The sequence below is a fragment of the Trichechus manatus genome, unplaced genomic scaffold, assembly GCF_000243295.1.
Source record: "Trichechus manatus latirostris isolate Lorelei unplaced genomic scaffold, TriManLat1.0 scaffold00030, whole genome shotgun sequence".
Classification (NCBI taxonomy): Eukaryota; Metazoa; Chordata; class Mammalia; order Sirenia; family Trichechidae; genus Trichechus; species Trichechus manatus.
The window spans coordinates 11,189,341-11,211,883 of record NW_004443966.1 but is presented as its reverse complement, the minus strand read 5'-3'; the positions used below and the strand labels follow the sequence as shown (position 1 = coordinate 11,211,883).

The following is a 22,543-nucleotide window of genomic DNA, read 5'->3' as shown; positions in this document are numbered from 1 at the left end:
AAGATGAGAAACAGTTTCCAACTTAGCGCTGTGGAATTTAGCATGTATATAAACTTGATATGTCCAAGGATTAGCAAACTTTCTTTGTAAAATGCAAGATAGTAAATAGTTTAGGCTTTGTAGGCCACACACAGACTCTGTCACGTATTCTTTGTGTGTGTGTATACGTGTGTGCAGGTGCATGATTTTTACAGCCCTTTAATAAAAATGTAAAAATAATTTGAGGCTGTACAAAAACAGACCTCAGGCAGGATTTGGCTTGGGGACAGTTTGCCAGCTTTTGTATAGTTTGATAACCAGTTTTGTTTGTCTCAGCCTATAGCATAGTACTGACTTTGCAAAGGAGCCCTGGCAAATCTATTTGAATGCAATTCCAGAGTATTGTCTTTGGATTGTAAGATTCCTCCCAGTCTTTATAGTATTTAACCTGTTAAAAGTTTTCCAGAGTATCAGAAGAAAGTATATGCTTGGTTTCTTATGTCTTCAATCATAAGCTGATGTAGAATAAAAAGAATAAACTTTGACTCTCTACTACTCTGTCTTCCTTGTTGACTATACATGCTTATTAAACAGTATTAGTTTGTGGGCTTTTATGGTCTCTTTCTCTAATAACCTTTCTCTAGCAACCTCTGCTTAACATATTGATGGCAAATTTATCCCTTATCCTGCCACCTGCAAGCATCACATGGAAAGAAAAAAGCACATTTTCAGTAGTTACCTGGTTGTAGAGAACTAATTCTGTTGGTGCGTGTAGGAATAGTTGATAATATCATACTTAGACTAATGCTTTAAAGACTCCCACATAATAAGGACAAATAAAATGATCAGAAATCTAAATTTCTGCTTTCAGCATTATTATCTAAGTAATTTGGTAGAAAGCAGTGAACAGTGTTTCTGAATAGAAATTAACCATTCAGTATTTGCTGGTGTAAACTTGCAATCAATATATTAAGCAGAGGTGAAATTATTTAGCCACCTCTGTAGTCACAGGGATTTAGAGTTTTTTTAAATAATTTTTGTCCATGTATAAGGTTATCAGAGCTGCCTTTTTGGTTTCGTTTGATTTGGTGTGGGGGGGGGTCCTCCCCATTTTAAAAGGCAGAATACTCAAAATCTCAAGATCATCTAGCACAACCACAGTTGTATAACTATTGTTATTTAGTCAATTTAGTGGAATTAATGTATATTTATTGTTAAACATAACAAGAGTAAATCTTAATTTTTAAGTTTTAAAAAAGCAGTGAATCCTAGTGTCTAGGAGCCTACCCTTTATAGTTGGTCAAACCCGGATTGGAATCCCACTTCTACCACTTAAGGACTGGATAACTTTGGGCAAGATAATCTCTCAGTGTCAGTTTTTTCTCAAACTACAAGAATGTTGGGATGTTTACAGTAGATAACATAAGTGCCTGGTATAATACCTGTCAAATAGCACTCATTGAGTATGTACTATTATTATTTTCATTTCTAATATTTTAAATAAGATGGCTTATATTTACACATTACATTTTTCATGGCTAAAGACACTTTTTTTGGTTTCCAGAAAGCACACCTGAGCTGCTATTAATATCATCTTTTGAGGATACAAAGGAAGCAGGAAACATTCAAAGTAGATGCTTCAGGAGAAGACATAAAAGTGACAATGAAGCTAATTTGCAGCAGCAAATGGCCTGGGGAAATAGAAACCGTAATCTTAGTGGAGGAGTACTAATGGGACTTGTGCTGAACAGAATTAACCAGGAAGCAAACCCTGGAGATATAGTTGAAAAGTTAGGAGCTGATGCAAAAATTCTTTCAAATGTTGTCTCAAAAAGCACAAGACCAAATAGTCTTGATATTGGAAAGCCACCTTTAAGATCAAAAAGAGATAGTCTAGAAAAGGAATCTAGTGACGATGATACACCTTTTGATGGTTCTAACTATTTGGTAGATAAAGTGGAGTCTCCTGTTATTTTTGACTTGGAAGACTTAGACAATGAAACAGATAGATCAAAAGCAAGATATTTTGCCTCACAAAATCCCAAAAGGATTCAACGTATGAGCAGCAGCTTATCAGTAAAACCTTTCGAAAAAACTGATGTTGCAACAGGATTTGATCCCCTATCTCTTTTGGTTGCTGAGACTAAACAGCAACAAAAAGAAGAGGAGGAGGAGGATGAAGATGATGACAAAAGCGTTTCAACACCAACTACTAGGCGTGATTTAGCTGAAGAAATTGTAATGTATATGAATAACATGAGCAGTCCTTTGACAAGTCGTACACCAAGTATTGATTTACAACGGACATGTGATGATAAATTAACCAGTAAGAAAAGTCCAACATTGGTGAAGGCAGGCAGAAGATCTAGTCTCCCTCCTAATTCTCCAAGGCCACCAAGACTTACCAAATCTAAAAGTTATACAAAAAGTGATGACAGACCAAGAGATAGACTTTGGTCTTCTCCAGCCTTCTCACCTACTTGTCCATTTAGGGAAGAATCTCAAGATACATTAACTCATTCATCACCTTCATTTAATTTAGATACACTACTAGTACCTAAACTAGATGTTCTAAGGAATAGTATGTTCACTGCTGGAAAAGGAGTAGCAGAGAAAGCAAGCAAATGGTATTCAAAATTTACCATGTATACCACATCATCTAAGGTAAGTTTTTTTTGGTATTTGCTACTACTATTTTTCCTTCTAAACCTACCCCCCGCCCCAAAAAAAAGCCGCTTACTTGCAAGGATGTTTATTTTAACCATACTTCTTAAATACAGCTGTATAAAAAAGACTTAGGATGTGTAAGTTTGTAAGTATCACTAAGGTTATATTTATAGTTCAGTTTTGAACAGAAATGATTTATAGCTGGAGTAAGAATTAGTATCATATGAAAGTACTTACTGAACTTCAGTATTTCTTTCAAAATTCAGATTTTTTTTTTCATACGCAATGTCCAGCATGCCCTCAAAAATTGTCAGCCAGGCATAGGATTTTTCCTCCTGGTTAGGATTGAGTAGCTTGTGTTAAAGAGCAAAAACTACATAAAATATCAAAAGTATCTGTTTAAAGTCATCAGAGAACTGCTAAGACCCTCAGTTGAAGTCCTGCAGAGCTATGTCTCAGGAGCATGGACAAACCAGAGGTAGACCAAGCCTGACCAAAACTATAACCCAGGCATGACTCAGCTTGATGTGTGATTAGATTAAAATAATCAGTCTCTACTCTTATCTACAAGAGGAAAGAGTGAACTCTTTCTGAAGGTGTAAAACATCATCTGGAGTCTCTCTAATTTTTTTATACACAATTAGTATCGTTTAGTCAGAAATAGCTATGTCAAGAGACAGACTGTAAACAAAAACCAAGAGGAAAACAGATGATAGAAACAGACCCTCAGATGATCCAGATATTTGAGTTAGCAAAGAACTTTGAAGTAAATATGATCAAGAAAATAGAGGAAGAGATGTAGAAAATATATGCAATGGTGGAAAATTTCACCAGACAATTGGAATCTATTAGAAAGAATCAAATGGAAATTATAAAACTAAGAAAGATACGAAATTAAGAATGTGGTAGTTGGACTTAATAGCAGATAAAGCACAGCAAAAGAAAGAATAGTAAACTAGATGGAAAGTCAATAAAAAGTATCCAAACTGAAGCCCAGAGAGTGAGGAAAATACAGAAAAGAATGTGAGATTCAGTGAAAATATCTAACATTCATATAATCGAGTTCCAGAAGAAGAGAGAATGGGATAAAAGGAATACTTGAAAAGATAATCCTCAAGAACAGAAGGTGCATGGGAATAACCAAGAAAATTTTGAAAGAGAAAAATGAGGGGCTGCCCTCTAAAATATCAAAGTAAATGCTAAAACTATAATTAAAATAATATGCTAATTACTGCAGAAGAAAATATTGAACCTGTGGAATGGAGTGAAATCCAGAAATAAAACTGAATATGTTTATACAAGCTTGGTATATAAAAATATAGCATTTTAAATCAGTGGGGAACAAGAGAATATTAAATAAACTATGTTGAAATAATTAGCTATCCTTGGGAAAAAAGATTCTTGCCCCATGCTGGACAAAAAATAAACTCTGGATGGATTAACTATCTAAATGCAAAATTATAAATATATTAAAAGAAAACAGATATTTTTCTTCATTTTGGGATAGAAAAAGATTTCTTAAGCAACATGCAAAAGCCCAGAACCCATAAAGGATTAAAAGATTTGACTACATAAAAATGTTAAATGTTAAACCTTAGAACGTTTGTCCAAACAGTTCTGTCATACTGCATTTCATTTGTAGTTTTATTTGATTCATAGTACTTTAACTTTTTTTTACTCTATGATTTTGTTTTTTAATTATGTAAAATATTTGCTTGTCTCCAAATATTTTCTGTTTTCCACGTATATACACACATACATGACTGAAAAAAAAAAAAATTATCCAGGCAGTGAAATTACGGGTATTTAAAATTTTTTTTCTTCATACAAAAATCTGTATCTACCAGATTTTCCAATGTATTATTGGTATAATCAGAAAAAAAAAAAAAAACTTCTCGGTGTCCTCAAAATTGAAAACTAGAAATGCATCTCTTTGGAACCTGGACTATTGTGGAAAAGAATGTAATCCAATTCTAATGGCACAGTATCATCCTGAGCTTTTCAGGGAAGAAAATTAACAACAAATGAAGACTTAAAGTCAGCAAGATTATCTTACTATGTACTTTTCTAAAAAATACTTTCTTAAAAATGTATCTTCCCCAGGATATATGTTTGTCCAAATTAGTATGCCCTTGTAAAATTGGTTGTTTTCACCTCTAAAAGCCGTGATGTTGATTAACTGATCATCTGAGTAGTTAAGTGATGTTTCCTCTGCTTTAGAAGTAACTTTTTTAATAACTTTAAATATGAAGGAAATCAAGCTTATAATTGTGTTCTTAGGATCAAAGTTCTGATCGTACCAGTCTTTCTTCAGTGGGAGCCCAGGATTCTGAATCTACCTCTTTAACAGATGAAGATGTCTGCCACGAGTTGGAAGGAGCTGCTTCCTCTCAGGAGAGCAGTGCCATTTCAGGGACTAAGGGAATTAATCTCAGCCGAACAAGCCTGGAAAGTTCTGCCTCCTTAGAAGGTTTGTCCAAACTGTTCTATCATAATCATACTGCATTTCATTTCTAGTTTTATTTGATTTATAGTACTTTTATTTATTTTTTTACTCTATGTTTTTGTTTTTTAATTATGTAAAATATTTGCATGCCTCCAAAGTCAAAACAGTAAAACCAAGACTAGCTTCCATCCCCACCTCCTCATCCTCACCCTGTTTTCTCCCTGTCCCTGGAGTGAACCACTTTTATTTGTTTTTGTTTTATCCTTCCATCGTTGGGTTTTAAAACTGTAGACAAATGTTCATGAGTGTGTATGTGTGTCTGCGTATATTCTTATTTCCTCCCTGCCTTCTTACTTAAAAGGTAACATATTGTAAATACTGTTCTGGCCCCTGCTTTTTTCACTTAACAGTACAACGGTGTCAATTCGTGTCATTCCATGTCATCATATAGGGATGGCTTGTATTTATCACTACATAGTCCATCATTGTGTACATGTATCATAGTTTTTTTTCCCAGAAATTATATTTTTATTAAAAAATGAATTAATGAAGAAAATGGCATTTCATAGTTACACATGGATTGCCTTGGCAATGTCACTAGTTACCACAAACCAAAAATAAAAATACATTAATAGTAAATGAAACAAAAGAAAACTAACCCTTCGCTACCGTTTTGTGCTCTTGCTCGCGTGCATTCCAAAGACATAGAATCCTGCCTGGGAAGTTTGTTGTTGGTGCCATCTGTCAATCTTCAACTCATAGCGACCCCATGTCCGGTAGGAGTTTCTTGGCTGTAATCTTTCGTTGGTGGTGGTGGTAAACATAGTCTGTTTTAACCACTTCCCTGTTGGTGGATATTAAATTTCCTGTCTTTAGCTACTATAAATAATGCCACAATGCACATGTTATTTTTGCCAGTGTATCATTGGGAGCTACTTCTAGATTCTTCATTGAAGTGATATTACCAAGTTCCCTTCCTCAGGGGTGTACTATTTTGCATTCCCACTGGCAGTATATGAGAGTCCCTATTTTCCCACAGCTTTATCAACAAAATATGTTGGCATACTTTTGGATTTTTGTAACTCTGATATGCAAGAAATGTATTTCAGTTTAGTTTTAATTTCTGTTTCTCTTATAAATGAGTTAGAATATCTTTTTTTATGTTTAAGGACTATTTGCATTTCTCCTCCCCACCCCCCACCCCAGTTTTAGCAGCTTTTTATATTAGAGAATTAATCCTTTGTTAGTAAATATTTTAGGCTTTGTGGGCCACCTACATCTCTGTCACATGATGTTGGTTTTTGTTTTTTGTTTTTTAACTTTTAAAATGTAAAAACCACAGTTAGCTCATGGCCATACAAAAACAGGCTGGTAACTGGGTTTGATCCCTGACTTAGATATTTGATCCATTTGAAATTTATCCTGGTATATGGTGTGAGAATGTATCCAATATGTATTTTTTTCATTTGCCCTTTTCATCTTTAAAAAGCTTTCACTGTGGAAATTTTCAAGCATACCCAAAAGTAGCAAAAATAGCATTCCCTACGTACTCTTCACCCAGCTTTAACAGTTACCAACAAATGGCTCTTCTTGTTTTATCTACTCCCCTCTCTCCTCTGCTTTCGACACTTTTTCCTTTCTGGTTAGATTATTTTAAATCTCAGACAACATATCGTTTTATTCATAAATACTTCAATATATGTATCTCTAAAATATAAAGACATTTATGCTGTATATTTCTAAATTTTTAATTAAAATTCAATGTGTGTACTTTCCTGTATAAATAAATTTCACATATTGAGCACACCTGAGTAACCAGCACTTAGATCAGGAAACAGAACACTAACAGCACCCAGAACCCCCTCCATGCCCACATCTAGTCACTACTGCCTTCGCAGGTAAATGTAACCTTAACTTCTGACACCATAGTTTAGTTTGGCCGTGTTTGAACATTTTATGAACTTATACGGTATATTTATTTTGTGAAGGTTTCATTTCTTGAAAACATAATCATAATACCATTATCATACTTTTAAAGATATTTATCATATGATGTCTTGTCAATATTCATTTTGTTTCGAGTTTTCACAGTTGTCTCATAAATGTCTTTTTATAGGTGGTTTGTTCAAATTGTGGTCCAAAGTCCACGTGTTGTATTTGGTTTAGATGTTTATTATCGACCAAAGTCTCCTTTAATCTTTGTTCCCCTTTTCTCTCTTTTTCTTCTCCTTGCTGTATATTTGTTGAAAAAAATCAGTTGATTAATCTCTGCCCTCATTTTTTTAGCATACAATAACAATTAATTGTGCTAATCAAATAAAACTTAACTCACAACCTGATTGACATTTATTAAAATGAATATTCATTTCCATGCTGTAGATTAATTAGACAAAAAAAAGTAGACTGCCTAATAAATGACTGTATTAATTAAGGCTATTTTGGTAATAGAAACCAATTTTGAACTGGCTGTAGCAGAAAGGGGTTGCTGAAGGTTATTAGGGTAGCGTCAAGGGATGAACTGCAGTTACCACCAGCTGTAAGCATCTTCCAGGCTGGTATTAGGCTTCAGCTCTCTCTCTGCTTCTCTCAGGCATTTCCACGTAGCGGGGGCTGTGGTCAGTGGTAGTTCTGGGGTTATCCTTTCTTTTCTAACTTGTCACTTATTTGTTGAAGCAATCAGGCATTAGTCTGGATTATGCTGGTTGCATCCAAGGGGTGTTGTTTAATATGTTTTCCTATCCTCTTTATTTCTTGTGACCTGGTAGTTTATCCCATTACTTTTTTTTTAACCTTTATGTTTATAAAAAATACCAGTACTTACCCATAAAATTCAGTAGATACAGAAAAAAAATATAGAGAGAAGATATAGATTACATCCAGTTTCACTAACGAGATGCAGCCACTGTCAACAATTGATTTGACCACAGAACTCCCCTACTTTCGTTGTTGCTGTTGTTTTAATAGGTACTAATTCCTGTTTAATAGGTACTTAATATTCCATTAAGGGGCCCTGGTGGCACAGTGGTTAAGTGCTTGACTGCTTCTGTAAAGATTACCAAAAAAACTCACTGCTGTCAAGTCAATTCTGACTCATAGTGACCCTACAGAACAGAGTAAAACTGCTGCATAGGATTTCCAAGGCCGAAATCTTTATGGAAGCAGATTGCACATCTTTCTCCCATGGAGCAGCTGGTGGGTTCGAACCACTGGCCTTTCAGTTAGCAGCCGAAGCAAGAATAATGCTGGCTGTGATGGTTAAGGTTATGTGTCGACTTGGCTGGGCCATAATTCTCAGTGGTTTGGCAGTTATGTAATGATGTAATTTCGCAGTTATGTAATGATGTAGTTGTCCTCCATTTTGTGATTTGATGTGGTCATCCTCCATTTTCACATAACACCAATTTTCACATAACAACCAGGTCTTTGGAACCTAACCATGTCAATAAGTGAGCAGTGAGTGTACTTGGGAACCACTTTCTTACTGTTTAAGAGTAAGATTACTGTACTAGATAACCTTATAAAGGCAGAGAATTGCCATTAAATCTTTTTGTGATTTGAAATAAGATTAGCTCTTTATAGTTTTTAGACCTAAAACACTTTCCTGTATTTTAAACATAGAAAGATAGAATAGTACAATAGTAGTTACATACAGTTGGAATGCTTTCTAGCCTGTATACATAAAAAGTGCCTACTAAGTGTATAATACCTAGTGAACATACCTAGCATCTGGGGACCAGTAGAATTAGAGCACATTTCCTTAGGTTTGTACTTAAAACAAAAATGCATGCCTTGAAAAACATGTTTTTCATTATTTATGTTTCTTTATCTTAAAGTACCTTTAATATTTTGAATAAAATGGGTTGATATTTTATGTGTATTTATGAAAATGAAATATTCTTATATCCTTTCACATTAATTTTAGTGATTTTTCTCTTTGTTTTTTAATAATAAACAGGATCCCTGTCAAAGTTTGCCTTACCTGGGAAATCAGAAGTGGCATCTTCCTGCAACACAAGTAATACGAATATCTTCCAGAACTATGCAATGGAGGTACAATTTTACTCAAAAGAGCATCTTTGTGTACTGCTTTATAAAATTGATATTCCTTAAATATTGATGGTGGTGCCCTGGTGGCACAGTGGTTAAGAGCTCAGCTGCTAACCAAAAGGTTGGCAGTTCAAATCCACTAGCCACTCCTTGGAAGCCCTATGGGGCAGTTCTCCTCTGTCCTATAGGGTCGCTATGAGCTGGGATTAACTCATTGGCAATGGATTTGGTTTGATTTGGGTTAAATATTGATGGTACAGGCAGTGATAAAGGTTAAATTATATCTATAGTAATTCTTCTTTAACTGATGGTGTTTTATTTGGTGTATAATTTGGAACATCTGAAAATATTAGAATGTATATCAATCTGAATAAACTTAAAGTTCAGTTTTTGGATAGCCAATATTTTAGATTATTAAAGACATGCTACTTTATCCCAGTTAGAACGGTTCCATGCTTACTTTGAGACTTTGTCAACATAGAAACTCATTTTCATTTTCAACATTTATATTTATCCCTTATCATATATGTACTCTCTTTGCATTTTTATTTCACATCTTAAGCACTTAAAACCAATTTTGCTATGCAAGCAAACTTTTGCTGGTGAGGGTGCAGGGAGTGGTTTCAATTTTTCATTCTTTGTGTCAGTTTGACATAAATCTCTGCTGGGTATGCTCCTGTATCCCATGCTGTCACAGTAAAAAAGTTATACTTTTACGCTTTTAAAATTTTCTGATTTTTCTGTAAAAAAAATGCTTCCAAATATATTTGTTATTGCTATGCCATGCTAATTTGGATAAATCTGGAAAAATTAATTTGTGTAGAAGTGGAAAATAAATGAGCATTGACACTGTAGTTTACAAAGTTCCTGGCGGCTTCAGGAATTTCTGTTTTTATGTAATGAGAGCACCTACAGTTATCTACAGCAGTGCTTCTTAAACTGCCCAGAGTGACAGACCAGGGTTGGCTGGTTTGTTCATTTTTCCCTTATTAGTTTCTAGTCTGTCATGGCTGATATTCTTGTGAAAGTACATTGATCACATACTTAAATGTTGCAGCAATATCAAATTATTTCAAACGTTTCTAAATCCTCCTCTCAATATCTTCACTTATCTCATCACAAACCCATAAGAAATAGCTTGCGGTCCAGCACCACGCTTTGACCACACTTTGAGTAGCACTGATCTGTAATATGTAATTACAGCTGCCCGTTTTGGGTATCAACAAATTAATGCCTGAATTTACTTTTCCATAAATTACAGTGGAAAAAAATACTCCCTTAAATGAAGGTTTCCCTTTCAGGCAAGAATTTTGGAATAGATTTAGCTGAAGTAGATATGAGTATATTATATAATGCACTGAATACAATCCATTTTTTGTTTTAAAGTCTGAATCCTTCTGAGTTTGAGTTTTCTAAGTAATTTACAAAGTGAAATGGTTTTTAATTTGTAATATGCACTAGCTGCTTGCTTATAAAGCGCTCTTTTCTCCCATAGGTTCTCATCTCAAGTTGCTCTCGGTGTCGAACTTGTGATTGTCTTGTCCACGACGAGGAGATCATGGCTGGCTGGACAGCAGATGATTCAAATCTCAACACCACATGTCCATTTTGTGGCAATCTTTTCTTACCCTTTCTGAATATTGAACTAAGAGATTTAAGACGACCTGGAAGGTAGTGATTTATGCTTTCTTTTTCTTCATATTTATGAATCATGTTTCCTAGAATATCTCTCTTCTAAAAAAGCTGCTTTGATTCACATGACAGGTACTTTTTGAAGTCAAGCCCATCTACAGAAAATCTGCATTTAACATCTTCCTCTTCAAGCCAGACAAAGCAGTCTTGCATCTCAACATCAGCATCTGGTCTTGACGCATCTGTTATCTCTGTCCAGGGGAACTTCGCTCTAAATAGGTAATTATGTGGAATTAGCTGTTTTAACAGTAACAGAAAAAATTAGCTGACCATTTAAGGTTTGATTTTCAAACTAACAGACTCATAACCTTAAAGTCTTACTCTTACTTGAAACAACATTAAAATTGTTTAATAACCTACATGTTTAAATATAAACAGTTACATTTTATGCTTTATCAACCCAGAGTTTAAGCTGTAAAATTTATATAGGTAATGTTTGCTGCCGTTTAAAGATAAATATTGTGTGGAGCACTTCAAGTTTATAATGACCATCTTTTCCTTCTCCTAGTCGCTTTAGGATTAAGTTAGTACTAACTTCTACTTTGGAATATTTAATTTTCTACTTAGCAGTATTTAGTAATCTAAGATAACATTTGGAACTGATACAGGAACTGTAAAACTAAACTAAGGCTTATACCAGACAACCCAAACTGGTTGCCGTCAAGTGGATTCCCACTCATAGCGACCCTATAGGACAGAGCAGAACTGTCCCAGAGAGTTTCCAAGGCTGTAATCTTTCCGGAAGCAGACTGCTGGGGAGCGGCTGGTGGGTTTGAACCGCCCACCTTTTGGTTAGCACTCAGGCACTTTAACGACTGTGCCACCAGGTCTCTTTAAGGTTATACAATAAGCCTGATATAAGTACATCTGTGCTTAAAACACGTGCAGACATCGACTCCATTTTGTAGAAATGTGAAGTAGGCCGTATATAGCTGGGCAGGTGAAGCCATGTGAGTAGCTGCATGTGCAAAAGGAAACGCCTACGTAGTACCTGCAGGCTGACAGGACCTGTTTGTCCTGAAGACTTAGGCGGCAAAACTAGACATCTGTGTGTGCACGTTCTTTCATCATAACTCTGTTGTTGCTCTCTCCTTGACTGTTTCTCGCACTAGCCTGTGACATCCTGAAGGAATAGGCGCCTTCTTTTTCTGCTTTGTATCCCCAGGACCTAGTGTGGTTCCTACTATATAAAAGTTGCCCACTAAATGTTTTGAATAAATGAATGAATCTTGAATATTTAAGAGTTCACTGGATAAAAAGGAAATTTAATATGCCTACTCTACTTCAAAATACATCTTGTTTCCCAGCTGAAGCATGAGTAGCATCTTTTCCTTTGATTTGCTTTGCTATGTCCAGCCGTTATTCTAAAGAGAAGAATATGGTTCTTCTAGGTGAAATAAAGTACGTTTAGAAACTGATATGCTTTTTTTTTTTTCAATGCCCAAGCAAATCTAAACCACAAGAAAATTCATGTGCCCGAAGTATTCAGATCCCTGCTGATAGATCCAAAACAGCTGTGTCAAAATGTCCACTATTCCCAGTGGCCCGGAGTATTAGTACTTACGGCCCCTTGGATAAGGAAGAAACTGGAGGACAGAAGCTCATTCCAACAGGCAGCCTGCCAGCTACTTTACAAGGAGCTACAGTAGGTTTTGTTTTTTTTTAATTTGGATATTGTAGTTTGTTCCCCTTGTCCTAAATAGCCTCATTAGCTTCAATTTTACTATTATCAAGAAGAGTCTCTAATGTCATAATAAAATTATAGTACCTTTCTACTTATGTGGAAATCTTTGACAGGAATTTGAGAAAATGCTTTAGTATCGTTATTCCTGCATTTGCTATTTATGGCTTTTGTTTATTCAACAGGATTCTTTAGGATTAGAATGGCACCTCCCAAGTCCAGATCCTATCACTGTTCCATATCTTAGTCCTTTAGTGGTATGGAAGGAACTTGAAAGCTTACTGGAAAATGAAGGCGATCGTGCGATAACAGTGGCAGACTTTGTGGACCATCACCCAATTGTTTTTTGGAACCTAGTGTGGTATTTTAGACGTCTTGACTTGCCCAGTAACTTACCTGGATTGATTCTTTCTTCTGAGCATTGTAACAAGTATTCAAAGGTATGAGTGTAAATATTAACTAAAAGGCAGTGTTACTTTCATCATTGTAATGCTCGAGTATGCTTAATTGTTTATTTTCATGCTAAGTATTCTTAATAACCATCTGAATGATTAGATCAATAGACTTGTTTTAGTTGCATTCACAATAATTTTTCTTCCTCTTACAGTCTACCAGTAAGGCAAAGTCGTGTTTTTAACCTTCTGGTAAAATTTAGAAACTCTAAAATTGAGTTTGAATTTTTTTATAGCCTCAAGAATAAACTGGTAATGAATCTTATAAGAGTTGTTGAGTTAGTCCCACTTGGAAGCAAACATATGTATTCAAACTTTGCCTGGTTCTCTAACACTTAGGTCTCATACCTCCTTTAAAAACAAGCCTCATGCTTTTTAAGGAAGATGTCTGTAATTCATATTACAGTCACGTGCCACAATTCTCTCCATTCCTTTACTCTGAATTTGCTTAACATTTAGGCAGTTAGTTAGTCATGTGTTCATTTATCTTTTTGCTGTGTTGTTCTGTAAAAGTGTTTTTAGTTTTTCATGTGCTGTCACCACCACTAAGCTGCAAAGTCTCTTACGTTCAGGAACTTTGCCTTCTCCCTTCTTGCACTTCATGTCAGTAATTGTGTATGCACTTTGGATTTTCAGTACATAATAAATGCGTGATCAAGAGGTTAATTCAGTCAGGGTCATCTGGGCTAGGATCCTGGACAAACACAGAATCGGGTTCCTGGATTCATCTTTCAGCAGACCCTCATGATGAGCAGGGCAAGATTAGCCCTTCATCGTAGGCTGATGCTGCTTTAGAGGTCATTGGCTTCTCAATCCAGCACATTTTTCCTCAGGAGGTATAAAATGCATACAGTCAGTCATTTTCTGCTCTCTTTTCTCTCTTGCACACATATATAGCCTAAAAAAGTATTTAAATTTCTTTACAGTATTTACAAGAAATTATCATGTAAGATCATTAATGAATGTTTATTTTACCACACAGATTCCCCGCCACTGTATGTCTGAAGATAGTAAGTATGTGTTAATACAGATGTTATGGGACAATATGAAATTACATCAGGATCCAGGACAACCCTTGTACATCCTCTGGAATGCCCACAGTAAGTGCCATCATGGAACGCTGGCTTGGATCATATGAGCGGAATCTCTGCCTCCTTTAACTAGCCTAAACTAATGTATAACTGACTTTTATTTTACTACGACTTTTTGTCTTACAGGTCAAAATCGTACTCTTTTATTTGAGAGTGAGTGTTAAGTTTGATGTTTTTATTGCTACTTCTTTGGAGGTCAAGGCCTGTTTTCTTTGGAGGCGTGCTGTGTATGTGCTGGAGGGGTTATATTTTGTAGAGTTCAGCTTTCAGCACATTGCTTGTCCCAGTTTCTTCTTTTTATTTATTTACTTTTTATTTGTTTCCATTCCAGGCTGCTGATGCAGAATTTCTCAGGGGCTGTATGAGGGGACAGTATTTTCAGTTAATGTCTGTCTGAGGCCCCGGGAAGCTTTAGGCTGATTTTTGTCACCAGTTCTCTTATTTTTTGCTCTCTTCATTCTTAGGTTTCTATTCCTTCCTTTATTTATTGTCCTTAATTTATTTTTGATGCTTTGTAATTTCTTTAATAGCTGTCAGTTGCTGCTTATTTTCTTTGTCCTTTCTACACAGAACATTTTTTGTTCATCTGCACTTTTGTTCTTCTGCAGCCCAAAAGTATCCAATGGTCCATTTATTGCAAAAAGGTGACGACTCATTCAACCAGGAACTATTGAAAAGTATGGTAAAAAGCATTAAAATGAATGATGTCTATGGACCAATGAGTCAGATTTTAGAGACACTGAATAAATGTCCACATTTTAAAAGACAGCGGTAAGTCATCCTCTTAAATAAATATATTGTACCTCCAAGCTGGTTCATACTTGCTTATATGTAATTTTATTGTAATTTGTTAGAATAGCTCATGCTTATATTAGCATAACAAATTTTATAGAAAACATATGGACTATATGAGTACTAATATTTTCCCCACCTCTTTTCTCCCCACAGAAGTTTATACAGAGAAATATTATTTCTCTCACTTGTGGCACTGGGAAGAGAAAACATTGATATAGGTAATTCAGCATCTTCTATAACACATAATATTTATATATGGTGTGGTATCATTTTTAAAGTGTTTTTATGTTGGTAGTCTTAATTTTATCATTATATTAATATTCTATTAATTTATTAGAAGAATTGTTGCTTTGATCTTTTTTATCTAATGTAAAAGGTACTTTGATACTTTGGTCATGGTAGTAACAATTCAGTCGCCTTATATGCACACGGAAGTTGTATAGTGAGAAAGGAAGACAGAAGAAGAATCGATGCATTCAGATTGTGGTACTGGCAAAGAATACTGAACGTACCATGGACTGTCAAAAGAATGAACAGATCTGTCTTAGAAGAAACACAACCAGAATGTTCCTTAGCAACAAGGATGGTGAGACTTCAACTTGCTTACTTTGGATACGTCATCAAGAAAGATCAGTCGCTAGAAAAGGGCATCATGTTTGGCAGAGGACCAATGAAAACGAAACCCTCAATGAGATGGATTGACACAGTAGCTGCAACACTGGGCTCAAACATATCAGCGATCATAAAGATGGCACAAGACCGGGCAACATTGCATTCTTTTTTTTTTAAATTGTACTTTAGATAAAGGTTTACAGAACAAATAGTTTCTCATTAAACAGTACACATATTGTTTTATGACAATGGTTAACAACCCCACAACATATCAACAGTGTCCCTTCTCAACCTTGGGTTCCCTATTACCAGCTTTCCAGTCCCCTCCTGCCTTCTAGTCCTTGTCCCTGGACTCTTGTGCCCCATTAGTCTCGTTTTGTTTTATGGGGCTGTTGCATTCTTTATACATAAGGTTACCATAAGTTGGAGTCAACTTGTCAGCAACTAACAACAGCAAGAAATAATAATAATGAATAATAATAAATAATAAAAGTTAACATTTTTTGAGGGCTTACTGTGTGCCTCACACTGTAACGGGTGCTTTCCATGTATTATCTCACATAATTTTCCAAAAAGTCCAGTCAGATAGGTACTGTTATCCTCCAGATATTATTTAGAAGACTGAAGATCTGAAAGGTTAAGTAACTTAACCTCAAGTTTCACGGTAAGTAATGGAGCCATATTTACACCAGGCAGTCTTAACTTCTGGTACAGTGTTTTTAATGATCATGTTACATCACTAATGGCTTCAGGCTTCTTTCAGAAAGAATTTAAGATAGCTAAATATTTTAGGAGATGCCAAACTTTTTGGTTAATCGTCTCCTTCTTCCAGTTATTATGTTTGGCCTCCTTTAAGTTTTGCCTTCCAAGTCCTAAGAAAGGACAGAAATGCCTCCTGATAGGAAAAGAGAAAATTGGTGTTAGTCTTGTTTTTCAAGCAGAGTTTTGGCAGTCTGTTTGAGAATTATTAATATTGTGAATAGGTTGGTGATAATTAATACATGTAATTCATCTGACTTGAGTGGTATCTGCCTTGAGTGCCCTACTTAAACTCACTTACCAGTTACTGAGAGAATATGTAATAGGCCATGTTCTATTAGGTGGCTGTGCACAGTCTTAACAAAAAACAAATCTAGTTCTTCAGCATCAACACTTCAAATGGTTTTTAAATTGCCTGTGACATTTACCACAGCCATTTATTAGTGGCACCAGAGTGAGAAGGATGATGTTGTGTAACTATCATATGCAGTATTATAGGTTGCTCAGTCAGACCAGATGGAGCATGAATAGAGAGCAAGGGCTTTCCTTATGTTACTGGCTTCCCAACAAGTTCACTGAGATTTGCGAGAGTTAGTGAGTAAAGGAGAGGTCTAAGAGCAACTGTCCCTAACTGGGTATCTCAAGGTGCCATCTGACCAGAGGTGACTTGTACCACTGGGAATTGTCAGCCTGGAAACCAAGAGAGAGTTTGTAGTATTTGGCAGCAAAGGTATATAGGGGTGAAATGGCAAGCATCTTAGAGAACGGAATAATTAGATTTGTGTGATATTTTAAATAAAACAAACATTTAAAGAATAAAGAGACTAAGTTAGAAGGAGAAAATAAATCTGTTCATAAGGAAGAGTAGGAAATTAGCTTACACTAATATGATCTTAAAAGATTTAGCTGTAAATCCAAGCTAGATAGAGATTCTTGTTTTGCATCTTTTTAAAAAACAAAAAAGTATGACCCAGAGAAATAACAATCCAGGAACACTGCACTCAGAAGTCACATAAAATTGGGAAAATTTGGAGAAAGTTGCAATGGAAAGGTAAAAGATACTTCAAATTAAGAAATATTTGATGGAGAAGACTAAAGGAAAGATAGCTGTGTTTAACCTGTAATTTCGTATGTAGCAGCATACTGTGTAAATGTGTTGAGCTGTCCTTTCCATTAAAAGAAGAATGAACGGGTTCAAATTCAGGCCAGAAGACTTTGAGCAGAAAGTTGTGATTTTTTTTTTTTTTTTTTTTTTACTTTAATGATTGTGAATACTGGAGACTATTAAAAATAAGAAACTTGACAAAATGATTTGAATGTTTGCCTAAAAAAATAATCATGCAAGAATATCCAGGAGTAAAAAATTTATAGTAAAAGAAACAGAATTAAAATGGTACACTAAAAAAGTCTAACACAAAAAAAGGCAATAGTGAAGGAATTAAGAAACAAAAAGACATAAGGCACATAGGAAATAAATAGCAAAATGGCAGACATAAATCCTACCTTATCAGTAATTAAGTGTAAATGGATTAAACTCTCCTATTAAAAGTCAGGAATAAGGAAGACCAAAGAAGAATTGACCCCTTTGAATTGTGGTGTTGGTGAAGAATATTGAATATACCATGGACTGCCAAAAGAATGAGCAAATCTGTCTTCGAAGAAGTACAACCAGAATCCTCCTTAGAAGCAAGGATAGCAAGACTACGTCTCACATACTTTGGACATGTTCTCAGGAGGGATCACTCCTTGGAGAACGACATCATGCTTGGTAAAGTACAGGGTCAGCGGAAAAGAGGAAGACTGTCAATGAGATGGATTGACACAGTGGCTGCAACAATGGGCTCAAGCATAACAACAATTGCGAGCATGGCGCAGGACTGGGCAGTGTTTTGTTCTGTAGTACACAGGGTCGCTATGAGTCAGAACCAACTCAACGGCACCTAACAACAACACATTAAAAGGCAGAGATTGGCAGAATGGATAAAAAACATGACTCAATTGTATGCTATATACAGGAGACACACTTTAGATTCAAAGACACAAATAGGTTGATAATAAAATTTTAAAAGGATAGAAAATTTATATACCATGCAAACAGTAACCAAAAGAGAACTAGAGTGGCTATGCAAATATCAGACAAAGAAAGATTTATCATAATGATGAAGTGTCAGTCTACCAAGAGGATATAAGAATTATAAACATCTACACACCTAACAACAGAGCCCCAAGACACATGAAGTAAAAACTGACAGAATTGAAGAGAGAAATAGACAATTCAGCAATAATAGTTGGAGATCTTAGTACCTCACTTTCAATAATGGCTAGAACAACTAGACAGGAGATCAGAAAGGAAATAGAAGACTTGAACAACACTATAAACCAACTAAAGTTAACACATCTATAGAACACTCCATCTATCTTAGGCTGGGTTCTCTAGAGAAGCAAAACCTGTAAAGTGTATAAATATATATGGAGAGAGATTGTATCAAGGAAACAACTCATGGAATTGTAGAGGCTAGAACATCCCAAGTCCTTGGATCAGGGTAGAGGCCTCTTCCAAGTCACACAGCTGCAGAAGCTAGCAAGCCCAAGATTGGCAGTTCGGAGAGCAGGTCTCCCGCTCACAGGCTGTGCAGATCGACGAATCCTAGGTTCGGCAGATAAGCTGACAGCTCAAGTCCCAAGAACGGGAGATGAGATGATAGGAAACAGCCGCAGGATTCAGAGAGAGCAAAAAGCCAGAATGTCTGCTTATATACAGATGCGGACCACACCCCCAAGGAGACTCCCTTTCATCTGATTGGCTACTCACAGTATATTCAATCATGGGAGTGATTACATTAAAACACTGTGAATCATGGCCCAGCCAAGTTGACACACAATCTTAACCATCACACCATCCAACAGCAACAGAATACACATTCTTCTTAAGTGCACATGGAACATTCTCCAGGACAGACCATACATTAGGCCATAAAAAACATGTCTCAATAAATTTAAGAGAATTGAAAACATACAAAGTATGTTCTCCAATCACAGTGGAATGAAGTTAGAAATCAATAATAGAAGGAAAGTTGGGAAATTCACAAATGTGTGGAAATTAAACAACATACTCCTGAATAACCAGTAGGGCAAAGAAGGCATAAGGGAATTAGGAAATACTTTGAGATGACTGAAAACGAATTCACAACATACCAAAACTTACGGGATGCAGTACAAGCAGTGCTCAAAGGGAAATATCTAGCTGTAAATGAATAAAAAAGAAGAAACACCTCGAATCTATAACCTCACTTTCCGTCTTAAGAAACTAGGAAAAGAAGAGCAAACTAAACCCAAATTGAGCAGAAGGAAGGAAATAATAAAGATTAGAGAGAAATAAATGAAATAGGAAATAGAAAAACATTAGAGAAAATCAACAAATCAAAAGTTGTTTCACTGAAGAGATCAACAAAATTGACAAACCTTTACATAGACTGACCAAGAAGAAAGAAGACTCAAATTACTAAAATCAGGAATGAGAGAACATTACTTTCGACCTTAAAGAAATAAACGTGATTATAAGAGAACACACAGTGAATAATTGTATGCCAACAAATTAGATAACCTAGATGGACAAATTCCTAGAAGACACAAACCTAGAGAATACACACAGAAAACCATTAGAGTGACTAAACAAGCTCAACATTGTTGCAGGACAGAAGATCAGTCTACAAAAATCAGTTGTATTTCTATATACTAGCAATGAACAATCTGAAAATGAAATTAAGAAAACAGTTCCATTTACAACAGTATCAAAAAATAAAATACTTAGGAATAAATTTAACCAAAGAAGTACAAGATACAATGAAAGCTACAAAATATTGTTGGAAGAAATTGAAGAACACCTGAATAAATGGAAAGATATATTCATGGATTGGAAGACTTAATATTTTTAAGATGGCAGTAGTCCCCAAGATGATCTACAGATCTAATACAATCCCTATCAAAATTCCAACTGCTTTATTTTTTACAAAAATGAATAAGCTGATCCTAAAATTCTGCTGCTATTTGAAGTAATTAGTCCAGCTGCAGAAACCCAGAATAGCTAAAACAGTCTTGAAAAGGAAGAACAAAGTTGGAGGACTCAGGGATCCTGGTTTCAAAATCTATTACAAAGCTACAGTAATCAAAACAGTATCAGACTGGCCAAGGATAAACATAAACAGGTCAGTGGAATAAAATTGAGAGCCCAGAAATAAACCCATACATCTATGGCCAGTTAATTTTGACAAGGATGCTAAGACCATTCAGTGGGGGAAAGAATTGTTTTTTCAATAAATGTTGCTGAGACAACTGGATATTTGTGTGCAAATGAATGAATTTAGACTCCTACCTCACACCATATACAAAAATTAACTCAAAATGGATCAAAGAACTAAATCTAAGAGCTAAATGAATAAAACTTCTAGAAAAAAAAAATAGGTATAAATCTTAATGGCCTTGGATTAGGCAACAGTTTGTTAGATCTGACACCAAAAGCACAAGTGACAAAAGATAATGGACATCATCAAAATTAGAAACTTGTGTATGTCAAAAGACACTATCTAGAAAGTAAAAAGAAACCCACAGAATGAAAGAAGATGTTTGCAAATCACATCTGATAAAAGCTTAGTATCCAGAATATATAAAATACTCTTACAACTCCACAATAAAAACAAATAACCCAATTTAAAAATAGGCAAAGGATTTGAATAGACATTTCTCCAAAGAATATATACAGATGGCCAGTAAGTATATGACATGATGCTCACGATCAGTAGTCATTATGGAAATGCAACTTAAAATGACAGTGAGATGTCACTTCAGACCCACTAGTATGCCCATTTAAAAAAAAGAAAAAAAGTATTGGTGAAGATGTGGGGAAATCGGAACCCTCATACATTACTGGTGGAAGTGTAAAATGGTACAGCTGCTGTGGAAAACAGTTTGGCAGTTCCTTAAAATATTAAACATAGAGTTACTGTATGGCCCAGCAATTCCACTCTTAGGTATATACCCAGGAGAACTGAAAACATATTCATGCAAAAACTTGTGCATGAATGTTCATAGCAGCATTATTCATAATAAGCAAAAAGTAGAAAAAAAACAAGTATCTATCAAAAAAATAAATGGATAAACAAAATATGGTATATCTGTACAGTGCAATGTTATTCAGCCATAAAAAGGAGTGAAAACATTTTTGTTAATCTTGGTGGAAATGCCATTATTCATTCGTATTCCTTTTATTATTTATGGTATATTAAAAGCAAGATACAAAAAAAAAAAAGAAAAAAAACCTGTGTCATATTTGGTTGTTTTTAACATCCTGATAATAGTAAAAATCAGCATTTTAAAACTTTTTAAGTTTCACTAGTCTGTGCAGTCTGCTCTCCAATTCTGTGGACTCGAAGGTTCCACCTCCAGCTCTAAAAGTCTGTGGTTCTCTGGATGGCAGGAATGACTGAGACATTCTTTCTTGGCCTCTCATTTTGTGGTTCTGTAGTATTATAGAAATGTGATTGTTAACATCACACATAAATTTCTTTGTCTTTACTTCTTTATGAATTTTTGCAGATGCATTTGATAAAGAGTACAAGATGGCGTACGATCGTCTCACACCTCATCAAGTCAAGAGTACACACAACTGTGATAGACCACCGAGTGCCGGGGTGACGGAATGTCGGAAAACCTTTGGAGAACCGTATCTTTAAGATGCGTGTGTGTATGCGCATGTGTGTGTATACGTTCACTGTGTATTGTATAGTCAGTCAGTGTATAAAATAACACTTTTAGACTCTAAAACTTTTCCTGCAGTTTCTGAAAATACATTTGTAAAATGGTTCAGAAGGTCTGGATAGCTTTGTATATGTACAGAATGTTTTAAGAATAGTAACAAGTGGGGAGAGAACTACTTTGTTTCTCATTTCTTTTTTTTTTCCTTTCAGTCCCCTGTAATAAGTAATTAAGTATTTCTGTTAGGACAAAATCCCTAAAGGAAATTAGTTGCCATAAAATAACTCAGTTGTTTTATGGTTTCTCTTGGAAGAGACATTGAAAAATCATGTATGGAACCTAAACAGAAATGAAGGATCAAAGTATCCCCCATTTTCATAGACTGTTCAAATGTTTTAACCATAAAGTTGTATTATACATATTTTAAATTGTTTATAGTAAGTTGATATTTTTTTAATTTTTAAACTTAATATAGCAAATGTAAAATGAAGTACTTATTTTCCTTGTCTGCTGCTATTTGAAGTAATTAGTCCAGCTGCAGATCTCTGTATATATATGTATGTCATCTATC

General features: G+C 35.2%; 1 protein-coding gene across 14 annotated transcripts in view; it reads left to right on the top strand.

Annotated features, from left to right (window-relative positions):
• Positions 1–22,218, top strand: part of DENND4A (DENN domain containing 4A) — a 121,484-nt gene extending 99,266 nt beyond the window's left edge. For all 14 annotated transcript variants that reach the window (XM_023729729.1, XM_023729733.1, XM_023729727.1 and 11 more), the window contains 11 exons: positions 1,544–2,643; positions 4,927–5,116; positions 9,048–9,142; positions 10,635–10,810; positions 10,904–11,050; positions 12,278–12,476; positions 12,698–12,952; positions 13,947–14,064; positions 14,664–14,826; positions 15,004–15,068; positions 21,814–22,218. In XM_023729729.1, coding sequence (XP_023585497.1) covers positions 1,544–2,643; positions 4,927–5,116; positions 9,048–9,142; positions 10,635–10,810; positions 10,904–11,050; positions 12,278–12,476; positions 12,698–12,952; positions 13,947–14,064; positions 14,664–14,826; positions 15,004–15,068; positions 21,814–21,950 — 2,645 coding nt within the window. In that variant the 3' untranslated portion in view covers positions 21,951–22,218. The remainder of the gene's footprint in view (positions 1–1,543; positions 2,644–4,926; positions 5,117–9,047; positions 9,143–10,634; positions 10,811–10,903; positions 11,051–12,277; positions 12,477–12,697; positions 12,953–13,946; positions 14,065–14,663; positions 14,827–15,003; positions 15,069–21,813) is intronic.
• Positions 22,219–22,543: the final 325 nt, after the last annotated feature.